The sequence below is a fragment of the Scyliorhinus torazame genome, chromosome 12 (genome assembly GCF_047496885.1).
Source record: "Scyliorhinus torazame isolate Kashiwa2021f chromosome 12, sScyTor2.1, whole genome shotgun sequence".
Classification (NCBI taxonomy): domain Eukaryota; kingdom Metazoa; phylum Chordata; class Chondrichthyes; order Carcharhiniformes; family Scyliorhinidae; genus Scyliorhinus; species Scyliorhinus torazame.
The window spans coordinates 1482716-1497985 of record NC_092718.1 but is presented as its reverse complement, the minus strand read 5'-3'; the positions used below and the strand labels follow the sequence as shown (position 1 = coordinate 1497985).

The following is a 15270-nucleotide window of genomic DNA, read 5'->3' as shown; positions in this document are numbered from 1 at the left end:
CTACAGGCATTTAGAGAGGCATGGACTGATTAGGGAAAGTCAGCATGGCTTTGTGAGTAGAAAATCATGCCTCACGAATTTGAATGAGTTTTTTGAAGGGGTAACCAAGAAGATAGATGAGGGCAGTGTAGTCGATTTTGTCGACATGGACTTTAGCAAGGCCTTTGACAAGGTACCGCATGGAGGTTGTTGCATAAGGTTAAATCTCACAGGATCCAGGGTGAGGTAGCCAATTGGATACAAAATTAGTTGACGACAGAAGACAAAGGGTGGTTGTGGAGGGTTATTTTTCAAACTGGAGGCCTGTGACCAGCGGTGTGTCTCAGGGATCGGTGCTGGGTCCACTGTTATTTGTTATATATATTAATGATTTGGATGAGAATGTAGGAGGAATGTAGGAGAATGTAGTAAGTTTGCAGATGACACCAAGTTTGGTGGCATAGTGGATAGTAAAGAAGGTTATCTAGGATTGCAACGGGGTCTTGATCAATTGGGCCAGTGGGCCGATGAATGGCAGATGGAGTTTAATTTAGATAAATGTGAGGTGATGCATTGATACGGTCAATGTTCTCGGTTGATTATTCTTTTGTCTACTATGTACCTACTGTGTCCATTCCCTCGGCCGCAGAAAAATACTTTTCACTGTACTTCGGTACATGTGACAATAAATATCAATCAATCAATCGATTTTGGTAGATTGAATCGGGGCAGGACCTACTCAGTTAATAAGAACATAAGAGCTAGGAGCAGGAGTCGGCCATCTGGCCCCTCGAGCCTGCTCCACCATTCAATGAGATCATGGCTGATCTTTTGTGGACTCAGCTCCACTTTCCGGCCCAAACACCATAACCCTTAATCCCTTTATTCTTCAAAAAACTATCTATCTTTATCTTAAAAACATTTAATGAAGGAGCCTTGACTGCTTCACTGGGCAAGGAATTCCATAGATTCACAACCCTTTGGGTGAAGAAGTTCCTCCTAAACTCAGTCCTAAATCTACTTCCCCTTATTTTGAGGCTATGCCCCCTAGTTCTGCTTTCACCCGCCAGTGGAAACAACCTGCCCGCATCTATCCTATCTATTCCCTTCATAATTTTATATGTTTCTATAAGATCCCCCCTCATCCTTCTAAATTCCAACGAGTACCGTCCCAGTCTACTCAACCTCTCCTCGTAATCCAACCCCTTCAGCTCTGGGATTAACCGAGTGAATCACCTCTGCACACCCTCCAGTGCCAATACGTCCTTTCTCAAGTAAGGAGACCAAAACTGAACACAATGCTCCAGGTGTGGCCTCACTAACACCGTATACAATTGCAGCACAACCTCGCTAGTCTTAAACTCCATCCCTCCAGCAATGAAGGACAAAATTCCATTTGCCTTCTTAATCGCCTGTTGCACCTGTAAACCAACTTTTTGCGACTCTTGCACTAGCACACCCAGGTCTCTCTGCACAGCAGCATGTTTTAATATTTTATCATTTAAATAATAATCCCTTTTGCTGTTATTCCTACCAAAATGGATAACCTCACATTTGTCAACATTGTATTCCATCTGCCAGACCCTAGCCCATTCACTTAGCCTATCCAAATCCCTCTGCAGACTTCCAGTATCCTCTGCACTTTTTGCTTTACCACTCATCTTAGTGTCGTCTGCAAACTTGGACACATTGCCCTTGGTCCCCAACTCCAAATCATCTATGTAAATTGTGAACAGTTGTGGGCCCAACACTGATCTCTGAGGGACACCACTAGCTACTGATTGCCAACCAGAGAAACACCCATTAATCCCCACTCTTTGCTTTCTATTAATTAACCAATCCTCTATCAATGCTACTACTTTACCCTTAATGCCATGCATCTTTATCTTATGCAGCAACCTTTTGTGTGCACCTTGTCAAAGGCTTTCTGGAAATCCAGATATACCACATCCATTGGCTCCCCGTTATCTACCGCACTGGGAATGTCCTCAAGAAATTCCACTAAATTAATTAGGCATGACTGTTGTAATCTGCAACTGAGGGAATGTTTAATTTGAAGGGATCTTAACCTGCCGAACTACGCCAAGTTGGGGGAAGCTTAGTTGATGAATCAAAGTCCTGGCGCACTACGACAAGTTGTAAGATTTGTAATATTTCTGGACTATGCCAAGTTGTTGGATTCCTAGTATTATTCGACTGTAAAGTTGAAGGAATTTATATTATTTCTGCTATTCGGTTATCAGTAGCACTTTGCGAATACTGGAACTCAGCAGAAATTTGCAGTTAAAACTTCTCAGGTGCCAAAAGGAATTCTTTTATTTGTCTTCTATTGATTACAATTTGAAAGTCATTTAAAAGGCAATTCGTAAACAATTCAAAGCTTTCAGAGAATTACAGACATTATCTTCTTGATTAGGCAGACAGATTGTAAGTAACTTTTAGAAGGTCAAAGTCTGGAAATGAAACATGGAGAGAGAGAGAGCTAATCTTCAGCTAAACTCAAACTCAAAGTACAAAACAGACTAACAGAATCAAAGACAGAACACCAAAATTAAAGAAAACTAAAGACAAACAATTAAGGACAGACTGACTAACAGACAGACAGACTAACACTCTGACAGACTACATCACTGACACAGACTAACAGCCCGAAAAAGACAACACAACACAACACTAAAATGGCGGGGCGGAAGCTTTTCAGTTATACACTTTCATATCTGTCTTCAGTCATCTAATCACACCCCAATATAATCCTAATTGGTTTGGGTTAGACTCAAACACATTTGATTTGATGGCAAGCCGTCCATCTTCAATGTGCAACATTAGTTTTAATTGTTTCATGTCTGAATACTTGTGCATATTATGGAATGTGATATTCTGCTTATCTTTACCAGCAAAAACTGGTCTTCTGCTGACTTAGCTGTTATCTGCATTGTGAACAATGGTGCCTTCATGGTGCTATGGTGCCTGCTTCATCCTTGATCTGATTACTGGTACAGCTTGTGTTTTAATGTCACACTGTCTTTGAAAATATGCATTTGCCAGAACAACGGACCTCAGTAAAAGTGAATTATGCTGTATAAATGTGTATTTAAAACTGGGGCTTAATATTTATGCTTAAACAGCTATCTTTTACCTATATTATTTGTATTCGAAATACCTGGCTTCTACAACGACCTGCCCTTTATGAACCCATGCTGCGTCTGCCCAATGGGACAATTTCCATCCAGATGCCTCGCTATTTCTCCCTTGATGATAGATTCCAGCATCTTCCCTACTACCGAAGTTAAACTAACTGGCCTATAATTACCCGCTTTCTGCCCACCTCCTTTTTTAAACAGAGGTGTCACGTTTGCTGATTTCCAATCCGCCGGGACCACCCCAGAGTCTAGTGAATTTTGGTAAATTATCACTAATTGCATTTGCAATTTCCCTAGCCATCTCTTTTAGCACTCTGGGATGCATTCCATCAGGTCCAGGAGACTTGTCTACCTTTAGCCCCATTAGCTTGCCCATCACTCCCTCCTTAGTGATAACAATCCTCTCAAGGTCCTCACCTGTCATAGCCTCATTTCCATCAGTCACTGGCATGTTATTTGTGTCTTCCACTGTGAAGACCGACCCAAAAAACCTGTTCAGTTCCTCAGCCATTTCCTCATCTCCCATTATTAAATCTCCCTTCTCATCCTCTAAAGGACCAATATTTACCTTAGCCACTCTTTTTTGTTTTATATATTTGTAGAAACCTTTACTATCTGTTTTTATATCCTGAGCAAGTTTACTCTCATAATCTATCTTATTCTTCTTTATAGCTTTTTTAGTAGCTTTCTGTTGCCCCCTAAAGATTTCCCAATCCTCTAGTCTCCCACTGATCTTTGCTACTTTGTATGCTTTTTCCTTCAATTTGATACTCTCCCTTATTTCCTTAGATATCCACGGTCGATTTTTCCTCTTTCTACCGTCCTTCCTTTTTGTTGGTATAAACCTTTGCTGGGCACTGTGAAAAATCGCTTGGAAGGTTCTCCACTGTTCCTCAACTGTTTCACCATAAAGTCTTTGCTCCCAGTCTACCTTAGCTAGTTCTTCTCTCATCCCATTGTAATCTCCTTTGTTTAAGCACAAAACACTAGTGTTTGATTTTACCTTCTCACCCTCCATCAGTATTTTAAATTCCACCATATTGTGATCGTTCCTTCCGAGAGGATCCCTAACTATGAGATCCTGAATCAATCCTGTCTCATTACACAGGACCAGATCTCGGACCGTGTGTTCCCTCGTAGGTTCCATTACATACTGTTCTAGGAAACTATCGCGGATACATTCTATAAACTCCTCCTCAAGGCTGCCTTGACCGACTTGGTTAAACCAATCGACATGTAGATTAAAATCCCCCATGATAACTGCTGTCCCATTTCTACATGCATCCGTTATTTCTTTGTTTATTGCCTGCCCCACCATAATGTTACTATTTGGTGGCCTATAGACTACTCCTATCAGTGACTTTTTCGCCTTACTATTCCTGATTTCCACCCAAATGGATTCAACCTTATCCTCCATAGCACCGATGTCATCCCTTACTATTGCTCGGATGTCATCCATAAATAACAGAGCTACACCACCTCCCTTACCATCCACTCTGTCCTTCCGAATAGTTTGATACCCTCGGATATTTAACTCCCAGTCGTGACCATCCTTTAACCATGTTTCAGTAATGGCCACTAAATCATAGTCATTCACGATGATTCGCACCATCAACTCATTTACCTTATTCTGAATACTACGAGCATTCAGGTAAAGTACACTTATGTTTGCTTTTTTACCTCTGTTCTGAATCTTAACACCTCGATCAGTAACCTCTCCTAAGTTATATTTCCTCTTAACTTTTCTCAAAATTTTCCTGGTCATTGAACCCATATCTTCATGTATCAACCTGCCACGTTGCTTACCATTAATGTTTTTACTTCCCGTTTTATTCCTTTTAGTATTACTGGTCCTATTCACTGAGCTCCCCTCAGTCACTGTACCTTGTACTGTCGCCCTTTTTGATTTTTGACAATGGCTTCTTTCCCCCTTACTGCCTTTTGTTTCTGTCCTTGTTTTACTACCTTCCAACTTCCTGCATCGGTTCCCATCCCCCTGCCATATTAGTTTAAACTCTCCCCAACAGCTCTAACAAACACCCCCTAGGACATCAGTTCCCGTCCTGCCCAGGTGCAGACCGTCCGGTTTGTACTGGTCCCACCTGCCCCAGAACCGGTTCCAATGCCCCAGGAATTTGAATCCCTCCCTCTTGCACCATCCCTCGAGCCACGCATTCATCCTATCTATCCTGACATTCCTACTCTGACTAGCTCATGGCACTGGTAGCAATCCTGAGATTACTACCTTTGAGGTCCTACTTTTTAGTTTAACTCCTAACTCCCTGAATTCAGCTTGTAGGACCTCGTCCTGTTTTTTACCTATATCGTTGGTGCCTATGTGCACCACGACAGCTGGCTGTTCACCCTCTCCCCCAGAATGTCCTGCAGCTGCTCCGAGACATCCTTGACCCTTGCACCAGGGAGGCAACATACCATCCTGCAGTCTTGATTGCGTCCACAGAACCGCCTGTCTATTCCCCTTACGATTGAGTCCCATATCACTATAGCCCTGCCATTCTTCTTCCTGCCCAGCTGCGCAGCAGAGCCAGCCACAGTGCTATGAATCTGGCTGCTGCTGCCTTCCCCTGGTGAGCCATCTCCCTCAACAGTATCCAAAGCGGTATATCTGTTTTGCAGGGAGATGACCGCAGGGGACACCTGCACTACCTTCCTACTCTTGCTCTGTCTTCTGGTCACCCATTTGCTATCTCCCTCAGTAATGGTAGGGTGTTGAGGAGAGTTACAGAACAAAGAGATCTAGGGGTACAGGTTCATAGCTCCTTGAAGGTGGAGTCGCAGGTGGACAGGGTGGTGAAGAAGGCATTCAGCATGTTAGGTTTTATTGGTCCGAACACTGAATGCAGGAGTTGGGACGTCTTGTTGAAGTTGTACAAGACACTGGTAAGGCCACACATGGAACACTGTGTTCCGTTCTGGTCACCCTATTATAGGAAGGCTATTGTTAAACTAGAGAGAGTGCAGAAGAGATTTACCAGGATGCTACCAGGACTTGATGGTCTGAGTTATAAGGAGAGGCTGGGACTTTTTTCCCTGGAGCGTAGGAGGCTTAGGGGTGATCTTATACAGGTCTATAAAATAATGAGGGACATAGATAAGGTAGATAGTCGAGATCTTTTCTCAAAGGTAGAGGAGTCTAGAACTAGAGGGCAGAGGTTTAAGGTGAGAGGGGAGAGATACAAAAGGGTCAAGAGGGGCAATGTTTTCACCGAGGGTGGTGAGTGTCTGGAACGAGCTGCCAGAGGCAGTGGTAGAGGCGGATATAAATTTGTCTTTTAAAAATCATTTAGACAGTTATATGGGTAAGATGGGCATAGAGCGATATGGGCCAAATGTGGGCAATTGGGACGAGCTTAGTGGTTAAAAACTGGACGGCACGGACAGGTTGCATCGAAGGGCCTGTTTGCATCTTGCAAACCTCTATGACTATGTGCCACTATCATCGCCTTCGTAGCCTTGACCCCCATTTATATTCCCTTTGTCTTTCTGTCCTCGACATCTTTGTCCATCTCCACCTATCGCTGGTCCCCTATCCAGCCCCCCCACCACAGTATAAATCTGACCCCATTTCCAGTTCTCTCCAGCTTTGACAAAGAATCACGCAGACTGGAAACGTTCGCTCCCTTCTCTCTCCACAGATGCTGTCTGACCTGCTGAGATTGTCCAGTATTTTCTGTTTTTGACCCAAAAGGGGCCGTTTAGCACAGGGCTAAATCGCTGGCTTTGAAAGCAGACCAAGGCAGGCCAGTAGCACGGTTCAATTCCCATACCAGCCTCCCCGAACAGGTGCCGGAATGTGGCGACTAGGGGCTTTTCACAGTAACTTCATTTGAAGCCTACTTGTGACAATAAGCGATTTTCATTTCATTTCATTTTCAAATACTTCACCCACTTTTCCTCAGCACAGTATCTACAGCTACTGGCTCACAGTGACAGTTACTCAGAGATCCCGTGTGAGACACACCTAGACAGGCATCTTCTGAAAAGGCAGCCACATCCCACTGGACATGAAGTCTAGAAGTCTACAGCATCACAGCCCATTCCACTGTCCACAATCTGAGATTTGGAATGTAAAACGTGAGCTGTACTTTTAGCAACCAGATGGTCAACAGTTAAAGATCCAACTCCCCTCACTCAGAATACAGTCATTGCACACTGCTGGTGTTTAGAACATGACGAAGACGGAGTGTTGAATCGGAGCAGGGTGACAGAAAACCTTTGTCTTGTCAGCACAGCTCAGTTTTTAAACACAACTGGGTTTAACTCGGCCACAAACTGACAAAAATTGCACAGCACAAATTCCTTCCAGTGAAATGTGACCCGAGTAGCCACTGAACTCACTTATTAACCAGACCATTGTTTTATTGGGGCGGCAGATAGTTGAACAATTTCTCCATGAGGTGCTGTGGGCCATCAGCAGCAGCAGAATTGTATCAACCACAATCTGCTACCTCATGGGCCACATTTCCCCCACTCCCCCATTACCACCCAGCCTGGTTCAATGAAGAGTGCAGGAGAGCGTGTCAGGAGCAACACCAGGCAGACCGAAAAATGAGGTGTCAACCTGGAGAAGCTACAACTCAGGACTCCTTGTGTGTCAAACAGCATAAGCAGCAAGCAACAGACAGAGCGAAGCGATTCCACAACCAACGCATCAGATCTAAGCTCTGCAGTCCTGCCACATCCACCCATGAATGGTGGTGGACAATTAAACAACTCACAGGAGGAGGAGACTCCACAAATATCCCCATCCTCAATGATGGAGGAGCCCAGCACATCTGTGCAAAAGACAAGGCTGAGGCATTCGCAACAATCTTCAGCCAGAAGTGCCGAGTGGATGATCCGTCTCGGTCTCCTCCGGAGGTCCCCAGCATCACAGATGTCAGTCTTCAGCCAATACGGTTCACTCCACGTGATATCAAGAAACTGCTGAAGGCACTGGATAGAATCACAATACGACTGTGCGGAGGCTCTTTGGCCCATCGAGTCTGCACCAATACACAAAAGGCCCTGACCTGCCGACCCAATCCCATTTGCCAGCCCCTGACCTTGAATGTTGACGTGCCAAGCCCGCATTCGGGTACATTTCAAAGGATGTGAGGCAACCCGCCTCTCCCACCCTCCCAGGCCGTGCGTTCCAGACCCGCCTCTCCCACCCTCCCAGGCCGTGCGTTCCAGACCCGCCTCTCCCACCCTCCCAGGCCGTGCGTTCCAGACCCGCCTCTCCCACCCTCCCAGGCCGTGCGTTCCAGACCCGCCTCTACCCCCCTCCCAGGCCGTGCGTTCCAGACCCGCCTCTACCCCCCTCCCAGGCCGTGTGTTCCAGACCCGCCTCTACCCCCCTCCCAGGCCGTGCGTTCCAGACCCTCACCACCCTCTGGGTAAAAAAGCTTTTCCTCAAATCTTCCCCTGAATCTTCCAACCCCTCACCCTGAATTTGTGTCCCCGTCGTGGCTGGCCCTTCAACTAAGGGGAACAGCTGTTCCCTATCCACCCTGTCCCTGCCCCTCAATCTTGTTCACCTCGATCAGGTCGCCCTCAGTCTTCTCTGCTCCAGTGAAAACAACCCCAGCCTATCCAACCTCTCCTCATAACTGAAATGTTCCATCCCAGCAACATCCTGGTGAATCTCCTCTGCACCCCCTCCAGTCCAATCTCATCCTTCCTATAATGTGGCGACCAGAATTGCACACAGTGCTCCAGCTGTGGCCTCACCAATGTTCTACACAACTCCAACAGGACCTCCCTGCTTTTGTAATCTATGCCCCGATTGATAAAAGCCAGTGTCCCAAATGCCTTTTTCACCACCCTATTAACCTGCCCGTCTGCCTTCAGCGATCTATGGACAAACACACCAAGGTCCCTTTGTTCCTCAGAACTTCCCAGTGTCAGGCCATTCACAGTATACTTCCTTGTTAAATTACTCCTTCCAAAGTGTATCACCTCACTCTTTTCAGGATTAAATTCCATCAGCCACTTATCCACCATTTTGACCATCCCCTCTATATCTCCCTGTAACCCAAGACACTCAACCTCACTATTCACCACCCAATACTGAAAAGGCTCTGGGTCCTGACAATATCCCGGCAATAGTACTGAAGACTTGTGCTCCAGAACTTGCCGCACCCCTAGCCAAGCTGTTCCAGTGCAGCTGCAACACTGGCATCTACCCGGCAATGTGGAAAAGTGCCCAGGTTTGTCCTGTACACAAGAAACAGGACAAATCCAACCCAGCCAATTACCGCCCTGTCCGTCTACTCACCATCATCAGCAAAGTGATGGAAGGAGTCATCAACAGTGCCGCACTTACTCAGCAATAACCTGCTCACAGACACTCAGTTTGGGCCCGCCAGGATCACTCAGCTCCTGACCTCATTACAGCCTTGGTTCAAAGATGGACAAAAGAGCTGAATGCCAGAGGTGAGGTGAGAGTGACTGCCCTTGACACCAAGGCAGCATTTGACCGAGTGTGGCATCAAGGAGCCTTCACTGAACTGGAGTCAATGGGAATCAGGGGGAGAATTCTCCATTTGGGATTCCTCAGATAATGAAGCAGTCCATGTTCAAATGCAGCAAGACCTGGACAATATCCAGGCTTGGGCTGACAAGTGACAAGTTACGTTCGCGCCACACAGGTGCCAGGCAATGCCCATCTCCTACAAGAGAAGATTTAACCATTGCCCCATGACATTCCCTGGCATTACTATCATTGAATCCCTCACTATCAATGTCCGGGAGGTTACCATTGACTAGAAACTGAAATGTACAAATCATATAAATACTGTGACTACAAGAGCGAGTGAGAGGCTGGGAATCCTGCGGTGAATAACTCACCTCCTGACCCCCCCAAAGCCTGTCCACCATCTACAAGGCGCAAGTCAGGAGTGTGATGGAACACTCTCCACTTGCCTGGATGAGTGCAGCTCCAGCAACACTCAAGAAGCTCGACACCATCCAGGACAAAGCTAGCTCGATTGCTCCTCCTTCCACAAACATTCAAACCCTCCACCACAGGCGAAAAGTGGCAGCCGTGCGTATTGTTATGGGCCAGGGTTTAGAGAACCCCAAATTGTATCATGGAGTTCACCTGACCCACAACTTTTAATAGTTGTGGTATGGGGAGCACACGGCCCACTCTACAGGTGTGATACAGCAGAAATGGAAAAGTATTTTTTAAAACAAAACCATGTTTATTCTATGAACTCAAGTTAACCTTTTTTAAAAACAAACAGTGAACATCTAAGCAACCATTAATTCAAATACAACCCCAAAGACTATAACCCTAAGTAACCCTGTAAGCTGTCCTTTTAACATCCAAAAGACTTAACAAACCTTCAAACAGGAGCACATTAGGTTTACATTCAATACTGAGACCTTTTACAATTCTGGGTTCACCAAATGATCCATAGATAGTCTTTGGATGGCAGAGATCAACAGTACAGCCCTTTGTTTTAACTCCAGATGCAGCTCACTGAAAAACACAGACACACCCAAGCTTTTCTCAAACTGAAACTAAAAAGCAGAAGTAGAGCTCAGCTCCACCCACACTCTGACATCACTCCAGTAACATAAGTAGCTCCATTTCTTAAAGGTACATTTCTTAAACACCCATTTCTTAAAGGTACTCTCACATGACAGTACCATCTACAAGATGCTCTGCAGTAACTCACCGAGGTTCCTCAGGCAGCACCTTCCAAACCCATAACCACCACCATCTAGAAGGACAAGGGCAGCAGATACCTGGGAACCCCACCACCTGGAGGTTCCCCTCCAAGTTACTCACCACCCTGACTTGGAAATATATCGCCGTTCCTTCACTGTCGCTGGGTCAAAATCCTGGAACTCCCTCCCTAACAGCACAGTGGGTATACCTACACCTCATGGACTGCAGCAGTTGAAGGCAGCAGCTCACCACCACCTTCCTAAGCGCAATTAGGGATGGGCAAAAAATGCTGGCCTAACCAGCGAAGCCCACATCCTGTAAAAATGAATTTTTAAACAATACACACTCTCATTTTCTTCTTCTGGTCCTGTCCCGGCTGCTGAGATGACCATGTTTCATCATCAGCGCCTCACTGATATTCTTCCCGGCCTTTTCTCTGGTTCTGTGTCTGATCACAGTCCAAGACAGATGTGCAATCCCAGGTATATCCCTGCACTCTGACACATCTCACTGACAACCTGTCCCTCAAGCACTCCCTATCGGAATGCCAATCCACCATGTTGAGAAGTGCTTTTGAGTGCAATCGGCATGGTCAGTTTGAACGTTCCTGGCTTACCAACAGCAGCTGCCGTTTTTGACGTTGGAAGGTTGGTGCAGTCTCCAATACCAAATATATTGGAGTATTTCTTGTGTTGTAGATTCTCTTTGTCAACATCAAGCCAGCCGCCTGCGTCAGCCAATACACTTTTCTGAATCACATCAGGAGCTGCCATTGGAGGAGTGACATGCAACATCTCGTACTGTGAACATGACAAAGAAAGAAACGTTACACCCCCCTGAAAAACAGTGGAAAATTAGCACAACCGGAACATCAGTTAAAATAAATGGTCTTTGAGCAAATTTGTCCATGTGTTATTCATCACAGTGATAGTCCATAAACTGTCGGATTAGAAGGCAGCCACTCGGCCCATCGACTCTGCTCCACCATTCAATGAGATCAAGGCCGATCTGATAATCCTCAACTCCATTTTCCCACCATATCGTCAAAACCCTCGATTCCCTCACAGATTAAACATCTGTCTCTCTCAGCCTTGAACACACTTAGCGACCCAGCCTCTACAGCTCTCTGTGGTAAACAATTCCACAGATTTGTGACCCTCGGGGAAGAAATTTCTCCTCATAAAAGGGTGACCCTTCACCCGGAGATTAGACCCTCTGGATCTGGACTCTCCTAAAAGTGGAAATATCCTCTCAGCATCGACCCTGTGATCCTAGATCATAGAATTTACAGTGCAGAAGTAGGCCATTCGGCCCATCGAGTCTGCACTGACCCACCTCAGCCCTCACTTCTACCCTATCCCCATAACCCCTCCTTACCCCTTTTGGTCACTAAGGGCAATTTATCATGGCCAATCCACCTAACCTGCACGTCTTTGGACTGTGGGAGGAAACCGGAGCACCCGGAGGAAACCCACACAGACACGGGGAAGACTCCGCACAGACAGTGACCCAAGCCGGAATCGAACCTGGGACCCTGGAGCTGTGAAGCAATTGTGCTATCCACAATGCTACCGTGCTGCCCTCCGAGAATCTTATGGCTTTGAATCTCCGGAAACATTTCCAAGTGTGGTAGCGAGTGGGAACTGCCCTGAGCTTTCCAGCGATCAGCGTTAATTGGTCCACTTAACGAGGCCTCACAAGCTTCCCGCCCCGAATGCCAGCTCACCAGCCGATTCACCGGCACCACGCTCGCCAGCCCCCCTCTAACAAGGTGCAGCAGCACTTAAGCAGCATGTGCTCAGCCAACCCCAGCCAGCTCCAACAATGGCGTCCCGAAGACCAGCCCCAAGATTGAGGATTCATGGCTGGGGAAACTCTAAGACGCAGTGGAGGCCAGGAGAGATGTCCTGTTCCCCCGAGGGCTGCGGACCCACACCAGGCACAACCTGCTCTCCCCACACCAGAGACATTTCCGCACCCACGCGAGCATCCACATCCCAACTCTCCATGCGACCCCCAACCCTCCCTTAACTGCCCCCCCTCCTTTCAACCCCCACCCCAATCCTTCCTTCACGCTCCCATCACGGTGAACCACGCGTGTGGCTAACGATGCCCTCTGTGTCTCCTCAGGAAAACCTCTGCCCAATCGCTGGGAGAGGGCACAGACTGGCGGACGGCTGCCAGACTTATGGATCCTCACCTCCTTCGAGCAGTGCGCCCTGGAGGTGACTGGGGTGGCCGAGGACACAGCGGCCACCCTCACGGGGAGGTGAGCCACTGGGCTCACCCACAGGACCTGTCAAAGCTGAGTTGTTATTGCCTTACTGACTGATCCATTCCTCCCACTGACCACATGTCCATTCTCCCGCAGGTCCTCCAGTCAGCCTATCCTGGGCGGCCCCCTCTCCAGCCTCCCAGGAGACCACTCAGAGGAGAGCTCCGAGGAAGACACGATCAGAGCATCACTGTTGTCATCCCCACCCTCCACCAGCGCAGATACACACGCCTCGGTGGGAAATGTTAGTGGTCAGGCTTCTGGGGCACAATCTGGTGAGCACCACACTGCTGCTGATGTACATCAGGTGGTGACAGGAACCCCCCCCCGGGCAAGGCAGCGGTCGAGGGGCTGCGGGATCCCAGGACCCCGCTGGGTCCCAGCCTGATACTGAGCCTCTGGAACAGGGTTACCCGGAGCTGATGGAGACAATAGGGAGCGGCCGGGACATTCAGAGAGAGATTTCAGCGTTACTGCAGCAGATCCATAGGAGCTTCGAGGAGTCCCAGAGGCTATGGGCCCAGGAGATGGAGCCGGCAATGAGTGGCACCAAGGCCAACACTGCTTGGGTGGTCCGGACACAGTGGAGTGTGTGCTGCACGATATTGGCACCATGAGTGAAGGTGTCCAAGGTGTTGCAGAGTCAGTGACGGCTCTGGCTGGGGGTCTCGACAGAATGTCTGCCTCGCTGAGGGATGTTACCCAGTGATGCACTATCAATTACAACGAGACGAGAGTAGAATGTAATCGAGGCTTTATTACACAGAGGTGGCTGCTGTTCGGAGAGCACACACATTTATACTCCGCCTCCTGGGCGGAGCCAGCAGGCAGGGATCTACCCCCCTACCTGAAGTACAGGGGCCTTACCATAATACCATATATACAATATAATACAACAGTGGTGACTACCACACACAGTACCAGGTCGACCTTGATGAGGTTCTGCGGGGCATGTCCCAGTCGCAGGTGAGCATTGCCGAGGAGCTGTGGAGCTTGTCCCAGTCACAGGTGAGCATTGGCGAGGCGCTGCGGAGCTTGTCCCAGTCGCAGGTGAGCATTGGCGAGGCGCTGTGGAGCTTGTCACTGTCACTGAGGAGCTTCTCTGGACTGTCTCCAATACCAGTATATCTTTCCCTTAGACAAGGGGACCAAAATTGTTCACAGTATTCCGGGTGTGGTCTAATTAGTGCCGTGTAGTTTCAGCAGAACATTCCTATTTTTATATTCCATTCCCTTTGAAATAAAGGCCAACATTTCATTGGCCTTACCTATTAACCACTGAACCTGCTTGCTGGCTTTTTGTGATTTATGCATCAGGACTCCCAGAATCCCTCTGTGCTGCAGACAGAGATAGAGAGAGAGAGAGAGAGAGAAAAACAGAGAGAGAGAGAGAGACGAAAATGAACGAGAGGACGGGAGAGCGGAGATGAGCCAGAGAGCGCGTGCGAGAGCGAGGACATCGATAGAGGGAGAGAGAGAGAGAGAGAGAGAGAGAGAGAGAGAGAGAGAGAGAGAGAGAGAGAGAGAGAGAGAGAGAGAGAGAGAGGGAGGGAGGGAGGGGGTAGGGGGGGAGAGGGAGGGAGAGAGGGAGAGAGGGAGAGAGGGAGGGAGGGAGGGAGGGAGGGAGGGGGAGGGGGAGGGGGGAGAGAGGGGGAGGGGGAGAGGGGGAGGGGGGGAGGGGGAGATGGAGAGGGGGAGAGGGAGGGAGGGAGGGAGAGAGGGAGAGAGGGAGAGAGGGAGGGAGAGAGGGAGGGGAGGGGAGGGGAGGGGAGGGGAGGGGAGGGGAGGGGAGGGAGATAGGGAGGGAGGGAGAGAGGGAGGGAGCGAGCGAGCGAGCGAGGGAGAACAAAGAACAAACAAAAACAAAGAAATGTACAGCACAGGAACAGGCCCTTCGGCCCTCCAAGCCCGTGCCGACCATGCTGCTCGACTAAACTACAATCTTCTACACTTCCTTGGTCCGTATCCCTCTATTCCCATCCTATTCATGTATTTGTCAAGATGCCCCTTAAATGTCACTATCGTCCCTGCTTCCACCACCTCCTCCGGTAGCGAGTTCCAGGCACCCACTACCCTCGGTGTAAAAAAAAACTTGCCTCGTACATCTACTCTAAACCTATGCCCCCCAGAAATCCTACCAACTGTCCTGGCTTGACACAATTCACACCTCTTTAACTTGGGGTTACCCCATCTCT

General features: G+C 48.0%; 1 protein-coding gene across 1 annotated transcript in view; it reads right to left on the bottom strand.

Moving 5' to 3' along the window:
* Positions 1–15270, bottom strand: part of sqor (sulfide quinone oxidoreductase) — a 95152-nt gene that overhangs the window by 26481 nt on the left and 53401 nt on the right. Inside the window, 1 exon segment of the mRNA XM_072470238.1 lies at positions 11417–11600. Within this exon segment, the coding sequence (XP_072326339.1) occupies positions 11417–11600 (184 nt within the window).